Genomic DNA, 21,815 nt, shown 5'->3' on the forward strand with positions numbered 1-21,815 from the left:
TTTTTTTCCTGAAGAGGAACTAGGGAAATGTGATTAATAAAATCAACCCACCCGATTAAATTTTGTTTTTGATGGAAATATTTCCTCCTGTAAAATTTAATGGCCACGAATTTGATTGCAGAGTTGATTTACCGTAACCAGATCTGTCCCGAGAGGCCGTGTAGAACAATTCCATCAGAATCCAGTTAACTAATCAAGATGAATGTCGTGGAACATTATAAAAAAGGACTTTTGTGAAAATAAGTTCAGATCTGGGATGATATTTTGATACTCCTGCCCTTCACCACCCTCCCTCCAGAAGAGTCGGTTAGCACAGTATAATCTTACTGTCTTTGAAGCCCATGTTTATCACTGATTGAAGGTTTTTAAAGGTGAAACTGCTTTATTATGAGGTTATTTGGTAACCATCGCCCCCTCGCATAGGAGGCAAAATAGTCTGACTTTCACCAAAAAGTGTTCTCACATCCAGTAGTTTTATGGAGAAGTATTTGAGTGTTTTTTTTTTTTTTCTGAATAAGGAAAATTAAACAATTTAAAAAATACTCGTGCCGAACAGGACCCTTTAAGTCTTTTTTCTTTTTAATTTTTTTACATGTTTATTTATAATTAAGAGAGAGAAAGAGACAGAGTGCAAGGGGGGAAGGGACAGAGAGAGAGGGAGACAGAATCCAAAGCAGCTCCAGGCTCTGAGCCGTCAGCACCGAGCCCGACGCGGGGCTTGAGCTCACGAGCTGTGAGATCATGACCTGAGCTGAAGTCAGATGCTTAACCGACTGAGCCACCTAGGCGCCCCAGGACCCTTTACGTCTCAGTACTTTGTGCACGTGGAATTCACGAACACATTCATACACGATGTAAGAATAGATGTATTTGTGAAATATGTATTGAAAACAGTACTACTTGGCAGGCAGTATTCTAGGTACTCGAAATTCAGCATTTAGAACAGATGAAGTTCCTACCCTCCCAAGAGGACCGTGTCTTGGGGATCATATTCTGGAAAAGCGACCATAGGGTGCATTCTTTCTGTCTAAAAGAAGAGAGAAGTTTCCCGTCTCAGGTTCTACTCCAGCAGATGGCAGAGCTTTCGCTTTATGCGTTTGCTTTATGAATGATGGGACGCACATACCCTGGAGCGTAAGTGCCCAAGCTCTCTCTTGAAGGGGCTCACGATTTTCCCAGCTTACTCAGGAGTTCGCTCCCACCTGAAGTCCCTCTGTACGTGCTTTTCGGGGTCCCAGCCTGCCGTTTATTGCAGCCCCCACCTGTCTTCCCCGCGGACTCCGTGCGATCTCAGTCTGTTGCTTTACACGACTGAATGTTGTGTGCATGTGTTCCGCTAGATTTTCTGCTCCAGCCAGGTTTGATAAACTCTTCGGTTTTAGCACAGTGCTTTCTATGTAGTAGCGTTTATCATCGACATTTGTTGACTTCGAGCTACTGTCCTAAAATTGTTGAAAATCATAGCAGTTTCTTTAAAAAGTGTCCTGCATTGAATTGTTTTTAATGCCTTGCATTTCTTGAAGGTTTTATCTTTTATGGTTAGAGTCAAACCACTCAGAGCATCAAAACCTTTTTTTTTTTTTAAATTGCATAGATTATGCCAATATGAAACTTGTTGATAGGACTCCTTTTATGCCCATTAAACATTATTTTTCATGTTGATGAGCGCCATAGCCTTTGGGGCTTGGGGGGATCACCCTTTCTAATCGAGCACAATGACACTATGCCAGTGTGGCCGTATCTAACATTTACTATTTTGTTGAGTGCAGATGGTATTAGGCGCCGTTGTTCCTTGTTACGAGTCTCTTCCACCTTCCCTTCTCCAGAAAGTTTAAGCTAGGTTTCATCATTTCCATTATGATTTCTGTTTTTCTCCTGTTGAGTTGATAGCTATCAAAATACACAGGGAAGTAGTCACGGGAAGTTCCATTTTGTCAGCCCAGGGTCGTTCTTCTGAAAGCCTGTAGTTCAGCGGACCCTTTCAATAGCATAGCCTTCCCGCTGCGTAGCATTGTTTCATTTGGGATAAGCCTTGACCTCGGCCGGTGAGGCGTCGTGCTGGGAAAGATCTGGATCAACAGCAAAAAAGTAAAGGGCAGTCACATTTTATGGAAGCAGTTGGATTACAACTATGAATCATGAACTATTCATATTGTATTAGTGGGTTATAAATTGTATTCAACTTTTATTCCTCAGCCTATCATTGGGATTAACTTGTGGGTCCTGGTGACCCATTTTAGGTTAAAGTCTGAAGGATTCTATATAGAGAATTTTAATTTTTAATGAATTAAATGAAGTGGACCACACAAGAGCAAATATAATTATCAAGTAATTAGTTGAAAACCTCTGAAAAGAAGATGATTTGCGGGGTGCCTGGGTGGCTCGGTCGGTTAAGCGTCTGACTTCAACCCAGGTCATGATCCCACGGTTCCCAGGTTCGAGCCCCATGTCAGGCTCTGTGCTGACAGTGTGGAGTCTGCTTGGGATTCTCTCTCTCTCTCTCTCTCTCTCTCTCTCTCTCTCTCTGCCCCTCCTCCATTTGTGCTGTCTCTCTCTCAAAATAAATAGGCTTTAAAAAAAAGAAAGGTGATTCTCATTTTAGACTTTTGTCTTCATGAGAGGTGGACTTAAAAAAAATCTCTTATGCCAAATATGCTTTTGTAGATTCTAGCCCTCTTTTGAATGAAAGAGATGATAAATGGATGGATATTATTTTAAGTACCTGCATTATTTATTTGTATTTTGATAGTGCTAATGTAAGAACGTTCATTAATATCTTTGCATCCCAGGGGCGCCTGGGTGGCTCAGTCAGTTGGGCGTCCAACTTCAGCTCAGGTCATGACCTCGCGGTCCGTGGGTTCGAGCCCTGCGTCAGGCTCTGTGCTGACAGCTCAGAGCCTGGAACCTGCTTCGGATTCTGTGTCTGCCTCTCTCTCTGCCCCTCCCCTGCTCAAGCTCTGTCTCTGTCTCTCTCAAAAATAAATAAACATTAAAAAAAAAAATTTTTTTTAATATCTTTGCATCCCAGACTGAAATTTTTCCCTCACAAGCCTAAATTTTTCCTACTTTATTCCCTTCCAGTATATACTTGTTGATTACACATATTGTAATTAGTTTCCAACACTTCTGATACAAACAAGGATTTTTAAATTTAAGAAAATCTGGTTGTAAAGTAAGTCACCGTTAGTTGATGTGGCGAGAATGTACATTTGCTAACCTTTTAATCAACACCGGTAGGTTTTGGGCCCTGCTCCCAGGTGGTGCTCCTTCCTGGACAACTTGACAGAAGAACTAGAAGAGAATCCAGAAAGCACAGTTTACGATGATTACAAATTTGTCACCAAGAAAGACCTTGAAAATTTAGGTAAAAAAAAAAAAAATTATGATAAAATATTTATAAAATTGTTGGGGAGGGGGAGTTTTGAACATTGGGGCAGTAGAGTCACGTTTTATCTGATTCTCTGCATCTTCTTTTTCTGCCAAAGCAGGTGTAACAGTCTACGTACATTGTCAAGTTGGTAATCTCTGCTTAGGACAGATTCAGATAATTCAACCTCCCCAACCTTTTTTGTATCTTAAGTGAGGAGTAACTTTCTTGAGCACACTAGCTATGTATAGAAAAATGTCAAGAAAGCAGTGATACATTTTTTTTAGTATTGCTTTGAGTAAAAGGTTTTGAAAATATCGCAGAGACTGCACGTAAATGATTTCTGGCTCCCTTTAAGCTTGTAGAAGCCCTCATCCAAAACTTAGAAACCCGATTGAATCCTCAGATATGTAGAACCTTAATACTTTAGGCTTGAGGGTCACAGACAAGAAATGCCTTTTATCAGTGGTAGCCAGCACTCGTAGGGCTTATCATGTGCCAGGTAACATTCTGCACGTTCACATACAGCTCTTAATCCTCGCCGCTCCGTGGAGTGGCTACGGTTATGACACCATTTTGTAGACGAGGAAACTGAGGCCCAAGAAGGTGAAACGAACTTGCCGAAGACCCCAGTGATCGTGAACGTGAGGGTTTGGCTTTACACCTGGAGCACGTGCTTTTCACCTAAACCATACCGCCCCTCAGGGGAATGCGTGTTGCTCAGGTGACTGGTACTACCCTGTAGGATAAGGAGAGCAGATCGTGCTGATCGAGTCGTGTCGTTGGAGAGAGGCCGCGAAAGAAATTTGCATGGAGAGCGGGCAAACTCAGAGGACCCATTCTTTACGAATGCAGGCAACTTCGGTGTCTGTGGAACAGATGGGCGTACAGCCGCAGTTAAACGTTAAGAGAAAATAGAGTCGTGGCATAAACAAACAGAGAAGTTATTAAACCTTATTTTTAAGCTGTATTTGTTTTTTAATTAGCTCTAGCAGAAGGGCAGAGGGAGGGAGGGAGAGAGAATCTCAAGCAGGCTCCGAACTCAGTGTAGAGCTTGATACAGGACTGGATCCCACAACCCTGGGATCATGACCTGAGCCAAGATCAAGAGTCCGACGCTTAAGCAACTGAGCCACCGAGGAGTCCCTTAAGGTGTATTTCATAGCACAACTAATCCAGGCAGAACTCATTTTCTGCCAGTTCTCACCAAAGTAACTCTTTAAATGTTAATGTTTAAAGAGGAAAGACTTGTAGTCAGCTTTTTAAAAATGATCCCTGAATGAAATATGGTGAAATAAGATTTTCCTGCTTCTGGGCCTTTCTAAGCATTTTCAGGGTAATTTTTATACTTGTGTCTGTCACACTCACCTCCATTCTTAACATGGGAGGGGAAAAGTCATTGTTGTTTTGCAGGGTTTTAAAAAGACTGTGTTTAGTTCATCTTGGGTGCTTGTTTAGTCTCTCTTACTGTGTTTACTTTGGGTGAGGAAGGCAGTTATAAAGCATGGTATTTCCCAAAACATGTTTCATGGAATATTGTGCCAGAATGCTGGACAGAACGCACGGTGACTAACACCGTGGGCATCGGAGGAAGGCTGACGGGTACACATCCCCCTCTTCTGCTTCATATCCGAGGGACTTGGCCAGCTTGTTTAACCCTGTTAAGCCTTGGTTTTCTCATCTATAAAATGAGAATAATGGAAAGAACATGCCCTTTCTACGTTATCATTGTGATAGCGTGCTTTGTGTTTGGAAATTATGGAAGATAATGCCCCCCGACCCCACCACCACTGCTCCTTCCTGGCACAATGAAAGTTGGCAAGTTACTGTTGATGCCAGGAGTATTTTTTAAATTAAACTGATCCGTGGAATCCAAAAATCTGAGAACCATTAGTATTAAGGATCTTTCTTTAGCAGTCTTTCATAGTTCACAAAGACTTTTTGTCACCTTTATGCTTAATATGACATTTAAAATAAGTAAGAGTGACACTGCTTAGAATGGACTAGATTTTCTCCATAGTTTTTGAAAATTAGTGGTTCCGGTCTCCAGAGTAAAATCTTCTGATAATCAATCAGAAGTGAAATTTTACTATAATCCAAGAAAACCTGTTTATTTTTCATCAAGATTTCATAAGGACCTGGGGCACCTGGGTGGCTCGAGTCCGTGAAGCGTCAGACTTTGGCTCAGGTCATATTCTTACGGTTCATGAGTTCGAGCCCCACATCGGGCTCTGTGCTGACCGTTCGGAGCCTGAAGCCTGCTTCAGATTCTGTCTCTCTCTCTTTCTGTCTCTCTCTCTGCCCCTCCTCTGCTCTCACTCTGTATCTCTCTCTCAAAAAAAAAAAAGAGTAAACATAAAAAAAAAATGGAAAAAAAAAAGATTTCATAATGACCTGCCCTCTTGTGATTAACTCTTTCCAGGGCTCACACATCTAATTGGGTCACCATTTCTCCGGGCATATATGCATGGATTTTTCATGGATATAAGACTCTATCACAAGGTAAATAGAAAACTGCCCTGATTTTATGTGATTAATGAGCCATTTCTTTTCTATTTACTTGCATTTTGCAAAACATACTTGATTTGTAAGACAATCTGTCAGCATAATAGTCATGGTGTATATGAAACATGCTCTTAAATATGACTTTTATTTGTGAACTTTTTTTTCCACTTTGAAAAGGTGAAATTGATGGTAAATCCATTTGCTTATGAAGAATACAGGAAAGATAAGATCCGACAGAAGATAGAAGAAACACGTGCACAGAGAGTCCAGTTAAAGGTAGATATTGTGCTCACTGTTGAGTTTACCAGGGGAAAGTACTTAATTTTCATTTTGTGTGTTATTCCAAAACAACCTGCCATCCGTTTCTTTGTCTTCCCATTTTTAGTTTACATCTGTTTGTAATAGTTTTGGTGTATCTTACTGGTCATGAGGGTGGACACTCTTTACAGGTTGATCGTAATGGATTCTGTGGTCATGACGTTGTGGGAAAGGATGCCGGAGGGACTGATAGGGGCGGCCCTTCTAAGAAAATGTGATGGAGTTTTCGGATGAGTTTTCAGTGTTTAGGGTGTCGAGGCTTCGATAATTCCCATTTCTGACATTTGGCAGTACCCTAGGCTGTCTGCTTGGATCAGGGCCATCAGACTATGTCACATCAGGCCACCTAGTTACATTAATAGAATTCAACGTAAAGAATTGTCAGCCAGGTGTTAGAGAACTGAGGCATCTTGATACTGATATGGAATAAGGATATTGATAAGAGAGGCAGTGGCTGCAGGAAGCAGGTAGCACGGCTGGGTGGGGGGCGGGGAGCACCAGGAAGGAGGCGGGCCCTGAGGAGCTGGGCTGCTGAGGCTACCGCTGGGACCCGGGCTTCCCAGGAGGGCTGCAGCCGGGGCTGGCGTCCTGGGGGGTGGTCAGAAAACCACAAACTGGAACCCCAGGCTGTGCTGACCATCTGTTTGCTGCCAGGGGGAAGAACTTTTAACTTTCGATGTTGGCCCATCAGCCAGCAGGCAGGGACGCTGAGGCCCTCTGCTTCCCATTCTCTCTATTGCCCCGCTCGTTTGTAGCTGAACATTGGTGATAAATGAACACACAGATGCATGCATGTGTACAAATACGTACATTTGCATAAACACACACGTATGTACACACACTCAGTACTAAAGACGCGTGCATACGTACATACACATACGGGTGCATAAACACACATATTTGCACACAGTACTAAAGATGTACATACGTACATATACATGCATGTGCAAAACACGTATGTACACACACTGAGTACTAAAGACACATGCACGCGTACATTTACATACGTGTGCACAAACGCGCACACAGTACCAAAGACGTATGTATACGTACATACACATACGTGTGCACAAACACACACGTGTACACAGTACCAAAGACACATGCATACGTACATACGCATAAACACACATATGTACCCACACTCAGTACTAAAGGCTAGTCGCTGGTATTTCCTTTTTCCAGATTACTTGTTTTTTGGGAGTGTCAGATGTGTGTGGGGGGGCAAGGGGGAGGCTGGGACATGGAGCACTCTTGTCCCCTTCTTTGCATTACTTGTCCAGTTGTATTTTACAGGGGACATAAGCACTAAGTGGGGAACAGTAAAGAGCTCGCAGCTTTGTCCTGAGAGCTGTCAGACTCACACCTAGAACTCCCCTTAGAAATCTGCCACTGCAGGAGCAGGAGATAGTGCATTTGGCATCATTAGTAGCGTTTTAGGGGTTCCCTGAACCCCAGCCAGAGGCCGCAGCGGCAGGCCTGCTGGCCTCCCGTTCACAGTGAGGGCCTCCCCCGGTGCGCTGACCCCCCGACACTGCTTCTCCCAGCTGGCTTCTCCATGCACAGGAGGGGGCCGTGTGAGCTCACGCGCTCCCGGCGCTGAGGGCTCTGTCCCTTTGTGCGTGCCTGATGGCGTCCCCTGTGTCCGCATTCTTCCCTACTCTGGGGACGACGAAAGTTTAAAAATGAGAATTAGACATCACCTGTTGGTGAGATTGTACTTCTTACAGAACTGTTAACTTTTAAAGCTAAACTGTAGACATTTCATACGCTTTTTTTTTTCCTGCTGTTAGAAATTGCCGAAAGTTAACAAAGAGCTGGCACTTAAATTAATTGAGGAAGAGGAGGAAAAGCAAAAATCTACCTGGAAAAAGAAAGTTAAGGTAAGATTTTATAAGGCAGTGGAGAATTGGTAAATTGTTTCTGTATTTTCTTAGTGGTAGCTTAAAATTATCTTTTCCCTTTATTCTTGAAAAATACACGTAGCTTCATTTCCCCCCTGCTTATAGGGTAGTATACACTCAATATGAGAAGTTTGGAAAATAGAAAAGAACGTAAAGCGTGTCACTTATGTAATTCTACCCAAAGAGGGCATCATTAAGATGTTACCGAATTTCCTTCCTGTTTTATTTCTCCTGAAATTCTAAGCTATGATGGCGAGATAATATTGTATACATATTTATCCGGGTTGTATAAAATGACACAAGTGGTTTCCCATTTTATTAACAATTCTTTGTAAATTCTTTGGAGAGCTGCATACACTCTCCTAAGGATGTATCGTTTACTTAATCCTTTTGCTGTTAAATACCTAAATTGCTTATTGTTTTTCTTTGTTCTGACTAGGTCTTTTTATAATTCCAGAAGTAGCGAATTTTTGTTTAGACTGGGCATTGTCAGGAGGTATGCACACTTCTGTGTAAGTGCAGCTCGACTTCCGTGACTAGTGTGAAAATGGATGAAGATTAGCCCTGAAATAAACGCTTCATGTAGCTGACATTATCGAGACAGGGGGAGGTTTTTCTAATCTTCCCAGATACCTGAAGACTTCCTCATCACCTGCTTCGAGCAGGCAGGCAGATAACTCAGCCTTGGCTCCTTACTAGAATGAGTTGTAAAGGTCACATCTCTCAGGAGCCTGCGGGACCCGACTCTGAGCAAAGGGCCTAACCTTGGGACTTTGGGCCGGTTGTGTTATGCTCTCGAGCGGTTCTTGTTTGCTTGTTTATTCTTTCTTCTCTGGGTAGTTTTTAAAGAGGTGAGTGAACATGAGATGAGCCAGCTCCTTGTGTGTTTATTTTTGTTCCAGTCTTTTCCAGGAATTGCCAGTGGACTACAGACGAAGGGTCACGTCGCTCACTAGTTTCTTGCTCGCTGGTTGGGTCCTTCTGGGTGACCCTGGGCTTCACTGGGGCATAGTTTTTTCTTCTATAACGTGCAACGATGGGACAAGAGGGGGGCCTTCTTGGAGTGCTGTGATTTCTAAATGGAGTCACACTCACTGCTTACCCTCTGCCTCCTCATCCTTGTGCGCCTTCCATCCTGGCCTATTACGTTGAAAAAAATTTTTTTAAGTTTATTCATTTATTTTGAGAGAGAGAGAGCGAGCGAGCATGAGTGGGGGAGGGGCAGAGAGAGAGGGAGGGAATTCCAGGCAGGCTCCACACTGTCAGCACAGAGCCCAACATGGGGCTCGAACCCACAGACCGTGAGATTATGACCTGAGCCGAAGCCGGACACTCAGCCGACTGAGCCACCCAGGCGCCCCGCTACATTTTTTTATTATATTATTTAACTCTTGATTTTCAGAAGCCCACCTTAAGTAAATACGTAGATGATGTTTATGCTTCCATTTTCAGTATGTGAAAAATAGGCCAACATTGGAACAATTATGTAAACTTACTACATACGTTTATATGCACGTGCTGTATCTACGCACCCTCCTAACTAGCATCAGGGCGTTAAGTGTGTACGTGTATCTTAAAGCACTGGTGACGTGAGTGCTCCCCGCGCCGCTGACTCTCCTCAGGGCACTCTCCTGGGTTTCCCTGTTAGCCCAGCCTGAGCCTGACTAGGGAGCTAACTTCTCAGCTTCATAACGTCCGATGTCATTTTGTAAGCTAAATGGAAGTGATCTTTGGGTTACAGGCCCTAAAGCTTCAGGAGGAAGAGAGTGGGGCTAATGGAGGATGCAGATATATGCTTCCTATCAATGTTTTAGGCTTATGGGTCTTTATCTATGTGATACATATGTAAATATTACAGAGAGGAAGGCTAAATTGCAGTTTTGATACCTGTGCAGTGTGGCATGCTCAGTTCAGACGCCTTTTAAAAAGGCCCTTGTGATTATGAAAATGTGGGAAAAGGACCCTGTCCTTGCCCCGCCATCCCCTTTCTTTCATTGTGTTTGGGGGCAGCCAGAGAAGGTTCATGACACATAGTGATGGTCCTCACTATGCGGGGCGGGCAGGGTGGTAAAAATGACTCTGTGAACTGAAAGCAAAATGAGCATAAGAGCCAACGGGAAAAACCACGATCATGTGTGCATTTAAAATTTGTTGTGAAAACAGTAAGAGGGTCATCCTGTGAGGAACCCTCCATCAGGCTGTGTGCTGTGGGCAGGCTGTGTGCTGCTTCTGTCGCGGTGCAGAGAGGAATGGCCTTCAAAAGTCTCATCCTCTCTCCTCAGACGGCCTTGTGTCTCTAGCTGCTGGAAGTGCTGTCCTTGTAAAAGCTGTGCCACCTGATAAAATTCTGCTAGAAAGTGGTATTTGTAAAACGTGCCCCTGATTTGCTTTTCAGTGGCTTCCTGACCCATTTTGGGGCCCATTATCAGGGCTCAGTTTCCTGCCAGAAACTCTTGAGTACAGTTTTCGAGAAATCTGAGGCTGTTCTTAGACAAAGCTTATACGATCTGCTGTTTACGTTGTCATCGAATTAAAATGAAGACCTTCAAAAGCATTCATGAGCCGAGGAGAGAACCCTTCATAACGGGCAGAATACTTAAAAGGTCTGTTGTATCTGTCAGCAGCTCTCCAAACCCTCAGGCGCTCGCACAGCTCTGGGAGCTCCTGATTGGAAAGTCAGTATGGTTTCGTTCTGCCTTGGCCCCAACTGGAATTTCTTGGAGGCGGACAGTGAAATATGTTCCCAGATATTGCCGCCCCTCGTAACATAACTAAAGCTTAATAAGGTGTGTACTGTTCAGTTGATGACGGACCTGCGGTGGGAAGGGGCCCTCCCACCGAGTGGTTAGTGTCAAGAAGCGTTATCGCCATCTTAAGCCAGACGAAGGCGCTTGGGGGCGTTAATTGTAGTTAAGTGAGAGTCGGTCCATCTATTCTCTCAACAAGTGCGAATTGACTTCCGGTGTGCACAGGCAGCTTGGAGAGGTGTGGCACCGGTGAGTAACCATTTGATCGGAAAGGGTTTGAGCCATTTTCCTTACAAGTGCCCTTTCCTGGCTGTTGGCCTCTTCTCCCAGTTGCTCGCTGTTGCCGCAGAGTCTTGTGTGGACGTCCTTCTGCTGGATTCCACGGCGGTTTAGTCCCGGGTTGTCCTGCAGCACATCTTGGCCCGGAGCCGCGGGGCGGTGTCTTTAGCCTGGGGGTTATTCCATACCATTAAGAGCAGGTCTTAAAGTGATAATTCATCTCTCTAGGGAACAGAGGCAGCCGGGCTGGATCAGATCGGCTTTAACATCCCAAATACTATTTGTAAAGTCTTTACAGTACCAGTGAAAAATTGCTCTTGGTTTTTCTTACAGTTTTACACATGTAGTTTTAGAAACTAAATATTTCTCCAGGGTTTGTTAGGAACGGTGGCTCTCCCTCTGTCCTTTTCCTCCTCCACCTCCTCCCTCATTTTCTCCCGTCCTGAGATACTTTTGCCTTTTCAGCTAATTATTTTGGTGTTAGGCTCCCTTGTGTCCTAATACTGCCCATGCTGCTCCCCCCTGACTTTTAAATGCCAGGCCAGTCATCTTACCTGTTTCGATGACCTTCCCTCCCGCTAAGTTCTATTGCAACTTGGGACGCTCAGCACCCAGCACTTGCGTCGGGACCATGCAGGTGCTCTTTCCGCCCGAGGCCGAGTCTGGAGGCAATTCATGGTTACATTTCCCGTCCAGCCTCCGTCTTCCCTGGACTGAGTGTTGACTTTTTGTTTGTTTTCTGTGTGGCGATCACTAGTTAGCCCTACTTAACTAGCGGTAAACTAGTTAACCAGCTTGCTGGCTCTCTACATCTCCTCGCAGGAGGATATTTATACGAATATCGGTTTTTACATTCATTTTTCTTTTCCTGACGGAGCGTCTTCTACATGTGTCGGCCCTGCTCCGTTCCGGACTGGTCACCTCTGAATGCTGGTGCGCTGCCGGCATCCTGGGGATACGCTCCGCTTTCTCCCCATGTTGCATACAGGACCTTTAACCTTTAGCTTTCTGAAGGAATATTCTTTCCAACCCAGACAAGCAGGCAGTCAGTGTAAGGGTATAGAGTGAAGAGATTGTTCAGACATGCATGCTGTCAGCAACAACCACACATTACATTTACGTGCTTATTTTCCTCGGGAAATTCCTTAGGATTCTTTCCTCCGAAATAAGGGAGTCGGGCAAGGAAGAGGAAGACTGGAGAAAGTGCCCACGGAGGGCTGATCCTGCACCGGGGACTGCCTTCCCTCTGTTAACCCAGCCCTCAGTGCCGGCCACTGTGTGGGCCCTTTGAATCCAGAAACAGGCTCTTCGGTGCTGGCGGAATTTTGGGGGGAAAAATTTTTTTTAAGTAGTTTTTCCTCATGTGACCTCAGGTCATTTGTTTATATTTAAGAGTGAAAGATCTAAAAAGCTGAATGGAAACTCTGAGGTGGGGAGGCAGGACTCCCCACGCACTGTGTGGTGACCTGGCCACGCTGTTTACTCGGGGAACCTCCCAACAGCAATGTCTTTTGGCCTTTCTCTTGGCTGGTCAGGTTCTGCTGCCTGGAGGGTGACGCCCGGCTCCTAGCATTCTGAGAACCCTAGTCACGATGGCTTGGGGGGAAGGGTGACATTAGTGTGCAGCCCCTTCGTGCCACACGCTCCCCTGGCCCTCAGGGTCCTGCTGTCCCAGAGGACACGCCTCTTCCCCTCCAGGGAAGAAGCCTCTCCGTGGACAGGGCAGGTTTGAGGCCTGCCTTTCTTCTTTCCAGAATCTCACCGCTCCTGTTTCCTTTTTTGTCCTCCTCATCCTTAAGGGTCGTGTCTTCATTTAAAGTCCATTTTCTGTTGTTTTAATGGAGTTGGCAGAGATGAGAAGGAGATGCGTGTGTTCAGAGCATCTTTACCCAGAAGTCTGCATGATAGCCATCGCGGCATTAATTTCATAGATATCATAGCATTGAAGGAATTGACTTGTTTTAAATATGAAGCATTCCTTGTATGTTACTGTGTTGGGACAGAATATTCAGAATAAACATCCTACTCAAATCTTGGAAGCAGGGCTAGGAATAATGATGCTTCAAGGTGTTTTCACCTTTGAATGGCAGATGGTGAGCATATGTACATGTATCTTCCTAGGGTAGATAGCTGGCCAGACACTTACAGACTACTGTAGAATATCACTCATCTTATCCTACTCCTTTTTTTTTTTTTTTTAAGTCAGCTGTGAAAACAAACAGACTAGGAAAAATCTCCAAGGAAGATATTTTTATGACTAGGTCCGAAGAGTTGGTAGTTCATAATTGTTCATCCAAAACATAACTTGTCTTTAGGCAGTACAATTTATTTTTTAAGATTAAGAAAAAAAGTTAATGCTAGCAGCATATTCTTTTTTTTAAGCTTTTTTAAACTTTATTTTTGAGAGAGAGACAGAGTGTGAGCGGGGGAGGGGCAGAGAGAGAGGGAGAGACAGAATCCGAAGCGGGCTCCAGGCTCTGAGCTGTCAGCACACAGCCCGACGTGGGGCTTGAACTCACGGACCGTGAGATCGTGACCTGAGCCGAAGTTGGACGCTCAACCGACTGAGCCACCCAGGCGCCCCACAGTATATTCTTTTTTAACATGTTTCTCTGGTACTAAATATGATTATTTAATAAATACAGTAGGATGAAAAGGAAAATATTTCTTTTAGGGTTCATTCATTCATTCATTGTGTAAATGCATAATAGGCTAACCGCTATTCATTTGAAAATATTTGGATCTTTGGCAATGTCACCTATCCTATATTTACAGGTAACTCTAAAAATGTGTACAATTTTGCCTCCTTCTCTCACTTGAGACTGCTGCGTTGTTCCCAGACATCTAATGGTGTTCATCAGAAACCAGATGACATTCTCCTTAAAGACTAAATTTTTTTTTTTTTCAGAACAGTTTTACGTTTACAGCAAAATTTAGGGGAAGTCACAGATATTTCCCATATGCCCCCCTGCTCCCACACATGCACCGCCCATCCCCCACTCCACATCCCCCACCAGAGAGGACATTTGTTACAATGGATACACCTGTGCTGACACACCAGAATCCCCCAAAGTCCACAGTTGACATTAGGCTTCACTCTTGGTGTTGTCCGTTCTGTAGGTTTGGACGAATGTATAATGACCTGTTTCTACCATTAGAATGTCATACATTAGAATGTATTTTCACTGCCCTAAAAATCCCATTCGTCCCTCTGTTCCCCGCGCCCCAACCCCTGGCAACCACAGACCTTTTCACCGTCTGCATTGTTTTACCTTTTCGGGAATGCCATATAGTTGGGATCATACATACGAAGTCTTTTCAGAGTGGCTTCTTTCACTCAGTAAAATGCACGTAAGATTTCTCCGTGTCTTCTCATGACTTGGTCGTTCATTTCTTTTTAGCACAGAATGCCGTTCAGTTGTCTGAATGCTCCATGGTTCATCCGTGCACCTACTGGAGGACATCTTGGTTTCTGGAACATAACTTCTCCTCCTTCGCTCCACCTACACCTTTTTCTGATGATCTTCAGTGATGGGTCCCCACTCCTGGTAGCCCTGACTTTCCAGTCACTTAAGCTAGACTTCACACCCTGCTTTTCACTCTCCCCCCTCCCGGCTCCTCTGTAGCTGCATCTGTCCATTCTGATGTGGAACTGTGTCTCATGGTCACCCTTCCCTCCAACCGTACTTGTTCCCGCCCTTAGATCCCACTGCTCTAAGATAGGCCCCGTCTCTTCTCTCGGTTTCCTAAAGCGGTCTGGTAGTCACAGCGTGACTGGTTTCTCCCTCAGCAGTCCATCAGGCACCGCGCTGCCGAGGGCTCTCCGTGCAGAATTCTCCTTGTCACCCAGGGGTCCTGGAGCACACCTCTGTCACCTCTTTCCTCCTCCGCCTCCTCCCCTCCCGAGTAGTCCCCTCACCTATAGAGTAAAGGGCACGGTCTTACAGCGTTGATTTCCGTTACAGTCTGGCCTGATCAAAACATGCTTTTCCAAATTTTGTCATTATTCTTGTGTCATCAGACTGGTCACCACTCCTCAGTGGGCTGGACATGCTTTCGGCTTTCCGTCTGCCGCATCCCCGACGAACCCTTCTCATGTGCCTCCTGTTGGAGTTACCCTTTACCTCTCGCTTTCAGAGCACTTGCAACTCTGCCTAGCATCCTTCGTAAGGAGCCTTGCGGCGTCCAGGCTTTTGTTTCTGTTACAGTGTTTCTGTTTCTCCTTAGATTACCTTGGGATCAGGAACTGGATCTTACCTATCTTTGTTTCTTCCTTGAACCTAAATCTGTCTTGGAAATGATATTTAATCAGGGAAGACTTGTTCGGTATATCTTAAATACGTATTCAGTGTGTCACAGAAATTTAGCTTAAGCGTTTATCAGATTTTAGGTGCCTACCAGGAACAAACAGCCAAAGTCCGTCAACATCTCACGATTTGGCAGATTTTTGTGTAGCCATATTCTGCGTACCACGCTCAGAACCCAGCTGTTTCCCCCCGCCACGAACGGGTTAGCCCATTCAGCCCACGTTCGGGCTATTTACTTTACAGACCGTATTCAGTAGGTTGATTTATCTGGTTTCCAAACCTATAGCGGATAAAAAACTATAGGAGAGCCCTGAGTGTAGAAGATTGTCTTCTGTTTGCATGAACAGATACGTTTATGATACGTTCTAGAAAGGTTTCTGTTCAGAACCCTGAGCTCTTCAAATGAGCCTCAGTAGCAGTTTTATCGTGTCAGGTTTACTCTGCGTCCGTTGTGAACCATTCAGTGGCCTACGGAAAAAATGAGGAGGCCATCCTCTAAGAGGTGGAAGCTTCCCTTACATTTCCAAATCACTCAGAGTCAGGAAGCTTCGACCGGCAGCTCCCACCATGTTAATTCTTCTTAGTATTATTAGTATTATTCCCTTCGCAGTTTTCGATGAAGTTGGAAGCATCACTAATTTTATTTCAGTATAGTAGCTCTGCCTAAAGAGCTGTGTTTCGAAACATGTATTTCCTTGAAGAGTGTTGTTCATGAAAAAAATGTTAATTGAGGAAAATTCTGTTCAATATATTAAGCATGAAGTTAAGCCAAAGAGGTTTATTCTTAGCTCATTATGTTGAATGACCAAGTATTACATACCGTCTGAAATGGATTAATAGAATTTGTTTGTGAGTAGGAGATAAAACCCAAGGGCAGTTAGAAAGTTCTGGAAACGAGTTCTAAAGAAGTTCCCTAATAATTAAAGTAATGCCTCATGCAGCTTATTAACTTATAATTGACAAATATCTTTAGGCCATCTTTCTGGTCAGATTTTATTCATACTAACTTTACATTCGTGCATTCTTTTTCTCATAGAGCCTTCCTAATATTCTCACTGATGATCGATTTAAAGTTATGTTTGAGAACCCTGACTTCCAGGTGGACGAAGAGAGTGAAGAATTTAGGCTTTTGAATCCACTTGTCTCAAAAATTAGTGAAAAAAGGAAGAAGAAACTAAGACTCTTGGAGCAACAAGAACTTCACGAAAAGGTAACGTACTCCTTGTCCTTGTGTTTACTCGTGTTTCATTAATAGAGTTTTCTGTGCGAGTTAGAAGAGCCTTTCAGACCCTTGCGATGTAATTTGCTTGACCTTCAGCTTAGAAGTCGATCTTTGACGAAAGGCCTTTTCTCCAATGCGCGCGATGTCACGTATCCCAGTGGGCGACTGCTGGTCACCAGAAAATAACAGGTCGGGGTTTGGCCGGGGGAAAGGAGCTGCCGCTTACTATTTTTATTTTCAGGAAGAGGAGGAAGAACCGGAAGGAAAACCAAGTGATGCAGAAAGTTCTGAGAGTTCGGATGATGAAAAAGACTGGGTCGAAGAGGTCAGGAAGCAGCGCAGACTTCTGCACCAGGAGGAAAAGGTGAAGCGGCAGGAGCAGCTCAGGGAGGACCGGCAGACGGTCCTCAAGCCCCAGTTTTACGAGATCAAAGCAGGCGAGGAATTCAGGAGCTTCAAAGATTCTGCCACAAAGCAGAAGCTGATGAAGTAAGTAACGCTGCTGTCTGTGGTGCCTCGCCGAGTTGGCCGTGTGGCCTGGGCCTTGCTTTTCCTCTCCACCCGTGTCGCCCCAAGGGTGGCGTTTGCATCTTTGGAGTTAATGTCAGGGAAGCGCCATAAGGCTTGAGGGGAAATAACACTGTCTTTATTGAGATGACTTTTAACAGCTTTTTGGGGTGGTGTTTACATACAGTAAGACCCAGGGTCTAGCCCTCTGGGTAGTGGCCAGTATAGTGAGAACACTTGTCCACCATAAAAGTCACATTGCTTTTGTTGTCCTTGTTTTTTCCCCGTTTCCCCAGCCTGCAAATACCCATTTTATTCTCTGCCCCTCAGTTCAGTAGTCTTCTGTACGGTGGTAATTAACAGGTAACACATTCTTTCCCTCTTAAAAAAAAGTTATTTTTTTAATTAGAAGTGCAGTTATATTTATCCCTCTCTCAGCTTACCTGATTACTGAAAAAGTCACTTGGACAACTTGGCAGAAATTTTAAGCCTTTTGTGAGAGAGCTGAGAGACGAGCAAAAGTGGTATTCTAGAATAGTCAAATACATAGAGACAGAGAGTAGCATGGTGGTTACCAGGGGCCGGGGCGAGGGGGAATGGGGAGAAATCACTTTATGAGTCGGGAGCGGTGAGGAAGTTCTGGAAATGGATAGTGGTGATAGCTGCACAGCAACGTGAATATAGTTTACCACAATAAAAAAGTCAACATGGGAAAAAAAAAGGGTATTATTTGGACAGTTTCTGTTGTAGGACATGACAACAGAATTCTGTTGTACGTATTATAGGACAGTTTCTGTTGTGTCTAAGTAAGGAACAAGCTAGGTCCTCAGTTCTAGATTGTGTACGAGCTGTAAGTTGTGTAAGTCTCTGCTCTGAGGATTCTTGGGCTGAGTATTAATGTGTAAGATGAGAGTGTGATAGATGGTCGTGATAGGTGATCTCGAAAGAAGACCCCAAAGGTGTGGGGAGTCCGCCGGGGGAGGGGAGCCACATGGCGAGGTGTGAGGCCCGGCTTAGTACCACTTCCGTACCTGTGCTTCTCCAGCTCCTGGCTTCCCGTTTGGAAAATGTGGTTTTTCAGAGGCAGGAAGTAGGGAAAGGGTGGAGAGGACATCGTTGGACAGGCTGAATTGTTTCTGGAACGGAGATCTGGCTAGTCCTGTTTATCTCACCAACTTCTAGCTAGCATCTGAGACACCGGATGTTAAGGGACTCCTGTAACGTAGAATATCCAGGAGCATCTCAAAATTCCGCTTCCGACAAACAAAAGATCTGTTGGTGAACAAAGAATCTAGTAATAGGGTTGATACCATTTGAAGATATCTTTACTGGCCTCACTTTTTTTTTTTTTTTTTTTTTTTTTGGTAACAACTTCTTTGAGATACAATTTACATAACCTCCAGTTGACCTACTTAAAGCGTGCAGCTCACCCGTGTCTAGTACAATCACTGAGCTGTGCAGTTATCCTCACAATTCATTTGAGAACGTTTTCCTCTCCCAGATGAGACCCCCACCCCCCAGTGGCAGTCGCCGCCACCTGCCCGCAGCCCACCCCGTCCCCGGGCGACCGCTGTCTGCTTTCTGCTCTGCCATTTCCGATAACGGGGACCACGCGAGTCGTGGCATTTTGTCTGGCTTCTTTTACTTAGCGCAGCGTCTCCCGTGTTCATCCGTGCTGTAGCGTCTGCCAGCACCTCCTTCGTTTTCTCGCCAAATAATATTCCGGCGTGTGCCTAGACCGGCCCGCGTAGCCGTTCACCCGTTCACCCGGTGGCGGACGTTTGGGTCGCTCCGCCTTTCGGTTGTTGGGAATGATGCCGTCGCGAACATGTGCGTACCAGGTCTGACACGGACGTGTGTTCATTTCTCCCGGCTGTATTCCTCGGGGTCACGTGGTAACGCGATGCTTAACCTTCCGAGAAGCTGCCACGCGGTTTCTCAAGGAAGCCGCTGCATTTCACGTCCCTGCCGGCGGCGCGTGCAGCCTGGCCCCGCGTCCCTGTTATTCTCGGGCATCTAACCTGGGGTCCGCCTCAGCAGCGGGAGGAAGGCTAGCCGTTCGTAGTGTTCCGATTCCGGGGAGGGAGTTTCTTTGTTAGACTATCTGCTGCTTTGGTCTTGCTTTGTTTACTCTATTGCTGGCTTCTGAGTCAGTACTAGACCCAAGTAAGCACTTGACGAACCTTGGCGGAAGGGGACCTTCTGTGCCTTGGCCACGTGTCGGGCATCTCAGGGAGTTACCCTCGCCAGGGCTGCTGAGAAAGAATCATTTACTCCAGCCCACCGGCCAGGGAGACCTGGGAGCGGCGGTCTCTAGCGTAAGCCTGGCAACGTGGTGATTTGGGGCCGGAGGCAGGAGTAAACCTTCTTGACATTTTTGCTCTGCCTGTGGGTTGTGGCAGGACATTAATGTGAGAAACAAACGAGATGGAGTATTTAGTGGATAAGTAATAGCCAGGTGAATACACTGCAAGTAAACATTTCTTTCTTTTTTTCTTTCTTTTTTTTTTTTTGAGTAGAGAACTATGTAAGTGACAGGACTCCATGAGCTTAAAAGGAGAGTCCCGTAGCCGAAAGTAATAACCCTTTGGTTTGAACAGCCTGCAGTTGGCTGGGCGTTTTGGCACAAACTGCTTATTGAGTTCTAGTCTTGACTGGATCATTTTGGCAGATCCCGAACTTGCAATATTTTAATGTTATTTAATGAAGCATTGAACCGTTGTCCTTGAGAACACCAAAGCGAACGCCTTCCGTTTATTCTCTCAGTTACCACAAGGCAATCAATAAAACACGGCATCAAAACTGAGTATGTTGTGTTTTCAGTGTTCTCTCGGACCTGCCCGGCTTTAAAACTGCTTCTGTGAAGGGAAAAGTGAACGATGAGTCCTAACTCGGTACTTGAGTGAGTCCCTCTCTTCGCTTGGCGTAGTGACACGGCATCAGATAGATACGTACGTCTGTCGGCACACATTCACGTGCCTTGCGGTGTGCTGTGCGTTGTGTTTATTCATCCGTCCGTCAGCCTCTCTCCTCGCCCATTCTTCAGGCGGATGTTCGTTGAGTGCCTGCCTAGTGTGAGCAAAGTGCAGTCCAGAGCCGGGGGATGGAAACACAAGGCACAGCTCGCGTCCTGGAGCCTTCACATTCTAGCTGGTCCTCCGTGAGCCGTGAAGAGGCGTGCGGAAAGCACGGAAGACCGAAAGGGATTGAACTTTTGGAGACTTAGGAAGTCTTGATAAGAGGTCATAGCGAAACTGCTCTTCTGAGAGGCAAAAAGATGAGCCCCCAAAGCAGGGTGGGAGGGATGCTGGTCCAGGAGGAGTGGCGTGCCGGCACAAGAATGCTGTGTGGAAACGGAGAGAAGCGTGATTGGTGCGGGAGGGTGACCGGGGGGAGCAGCAGACAGGCCCCCCCCCGCCCCCCCCGGCCCAAGCACGGGAGCCCGGGAACGTCGCGACGCTAAGATTAACACCATCAAATCTGTTTCCAGCCCCTCCACCCCGTGGTGTGCGTGCTTGTATACAGTAAAAGCAGTTCGTGTTTGTTGTAGAAAATAAAAATACAAAGTCCCTCTTTCTCAGAAACTATTAATGAAATATCTCAGTTTTAGGGAGAAAAGGCAGGGAGTAAGTGGGCCCCCAAGATCAGCTAACAGACTATACAGTATCCCAGTCACCAGTGATGAAGCCTGAACTGGGGGCAGCGAGAACCGGGCCGACTTCGAGCCACGTCACTCACAGACGGTCTAAGAATGAGAAAGGAAAACGGGCGTATGCCACGGTGTTGTTCCATCACTAATTTAATGGCAAAGGAGAAAGGAGTAGTCGGGTGATGTTGAACCGTGTGGCGGTGTTACCACTGAGATACGGAATACGGAATGAAAACCGGGTTTCAGGCTGAAAGTACTGAGCTGGGTATCCGCACGTCAAGTGCGTGGTGCCCAGGTGTCCTCTGGGTAATGTTCAGCAGACAGAGGGAAATGGGGGGGGGGGGGGGGGCGGCGAGACACAGGGCTGAGATCCCAGCCTTTACCGTGTGATCGAGACCGCGGTCGCGGCATGAGGAAGACCAACGTGTAGAGTGCGGGAGGGTGACGAATGGAGCCCCTTGGGAGCAACAGGGGTTTTCTCTTGAGTCCACGAGAAAAAGCATCCACCTCTCTTTAGAAAAATGCAACTGCAAGCAAAATGCTGCATGTAAATTTAGAGATGGCACCGAACACACCAATAGCCGAGGGCGAAGAATTCCGATTTGGAGGACAGGCTAAGGGGAAGGTGGGTAGTAAAAATTACCGAGTAGTTTTCAGAAACGGAGGAGGAAAAGCGGAGAGAGCCGAGCGGGGAGGGTGTGGCGCGAGTGTCAGATGGGGCCGGAGGCCCGTGAGCCGGAGGTTTAAAAGGCCGTTAGGACGATGTCTTGCTGGGACTCGTTTCTGAGGCATCAGCCCAGATGTCTGATTGCGGTTGATTGATGAATGAATGGAGATAATAAATATTGTGAACAGTGCATATGGATGATTCTTCCAAGAAGTTTGGCAGAAAAAGGAAGGAGTCAAAGCCAATAACTCGATGGGAAAGGTTTTTTAGGCTCGAGGGACAGAATGTGTTAGTAGGCGGCGGGGGGGATTGACTGGCAAGCACACAGTGACCCAGGAGACGT

At 45.6% G+C, this 21,815-nt stretch overlaps 1 protein-coding gene and 1 long non-coding RNA gene across 3 annotated transcripts in view; one reads left to right on the forward strand and one right to left on the reverse strand.

The window, feature by feature from the left end:
- The window catches only part of NOL10 (nucleolar protein 10), an 88,009-nt gene that overhangs the window by 57,789 nt on the left and 8,405 nt on the right, over positions 1-21,815 (forward strand). The window contains exons 14-19 of the mRNA XM_042933684.1: positions 3,238-3,364; positions 5,790-5,869; positions 6,050-6,148; positions 7,984-8,073; positions 16,464-16,637; positions 16,891-17,138. Of these exons, the coding sequence (XP_042789618.1) occupies positions 3,238-3,364; positions 5,790-5,869; positions 6,050-6,148; positions 7,984-8,073; positions 16,464-16,637; positions 16,891-17,138 (818 nt within the window). The remainder of the gene's footprint in view (positions 1-3,237; positions 3,365-5,789; positions 5,870-6,049; positions 6,149-7,983; positions 8,074-16,463; positions 16,638-16,890; positions 17,139-21,815) is intronic.
- Positions 1,562-19,213, reverse strand: LOC122216626. Of its 2 annotated transcripts, none has more exons than XR_006201003.1 (5): positions 18,995-19,213; positions 18,188-18,428; positions 4,106-4,235; positions 3,218-3,291; positions 1,562-2,069 (listed from the first exon to the last, which is right to left on the reverse strand). It is a non-coding gene; the product is annotated as an uncharacterized LOC122216626 (long non-coding RNA). The 2 variants fall into 2 exon arrangements; XR_006201004.1 differs by having other exon boundaries at positions 18,188-18,371; positions 18,995-19,211.

This window comes from Panthera leo, chromosome A3, assembly GCF_018350215.1.
Source record: "Panthera leo isolate Ple1 chromosome A3, P.leo_Ple1_pat1.1, whole genome shotgun sequence".
NCBI classification, from domain to species: domain Eukaryota; kingdom Metazoa; phylum Chordata; class Mammalia; order Carnivora; family Felidae; genus Panthera; species Panthera leo.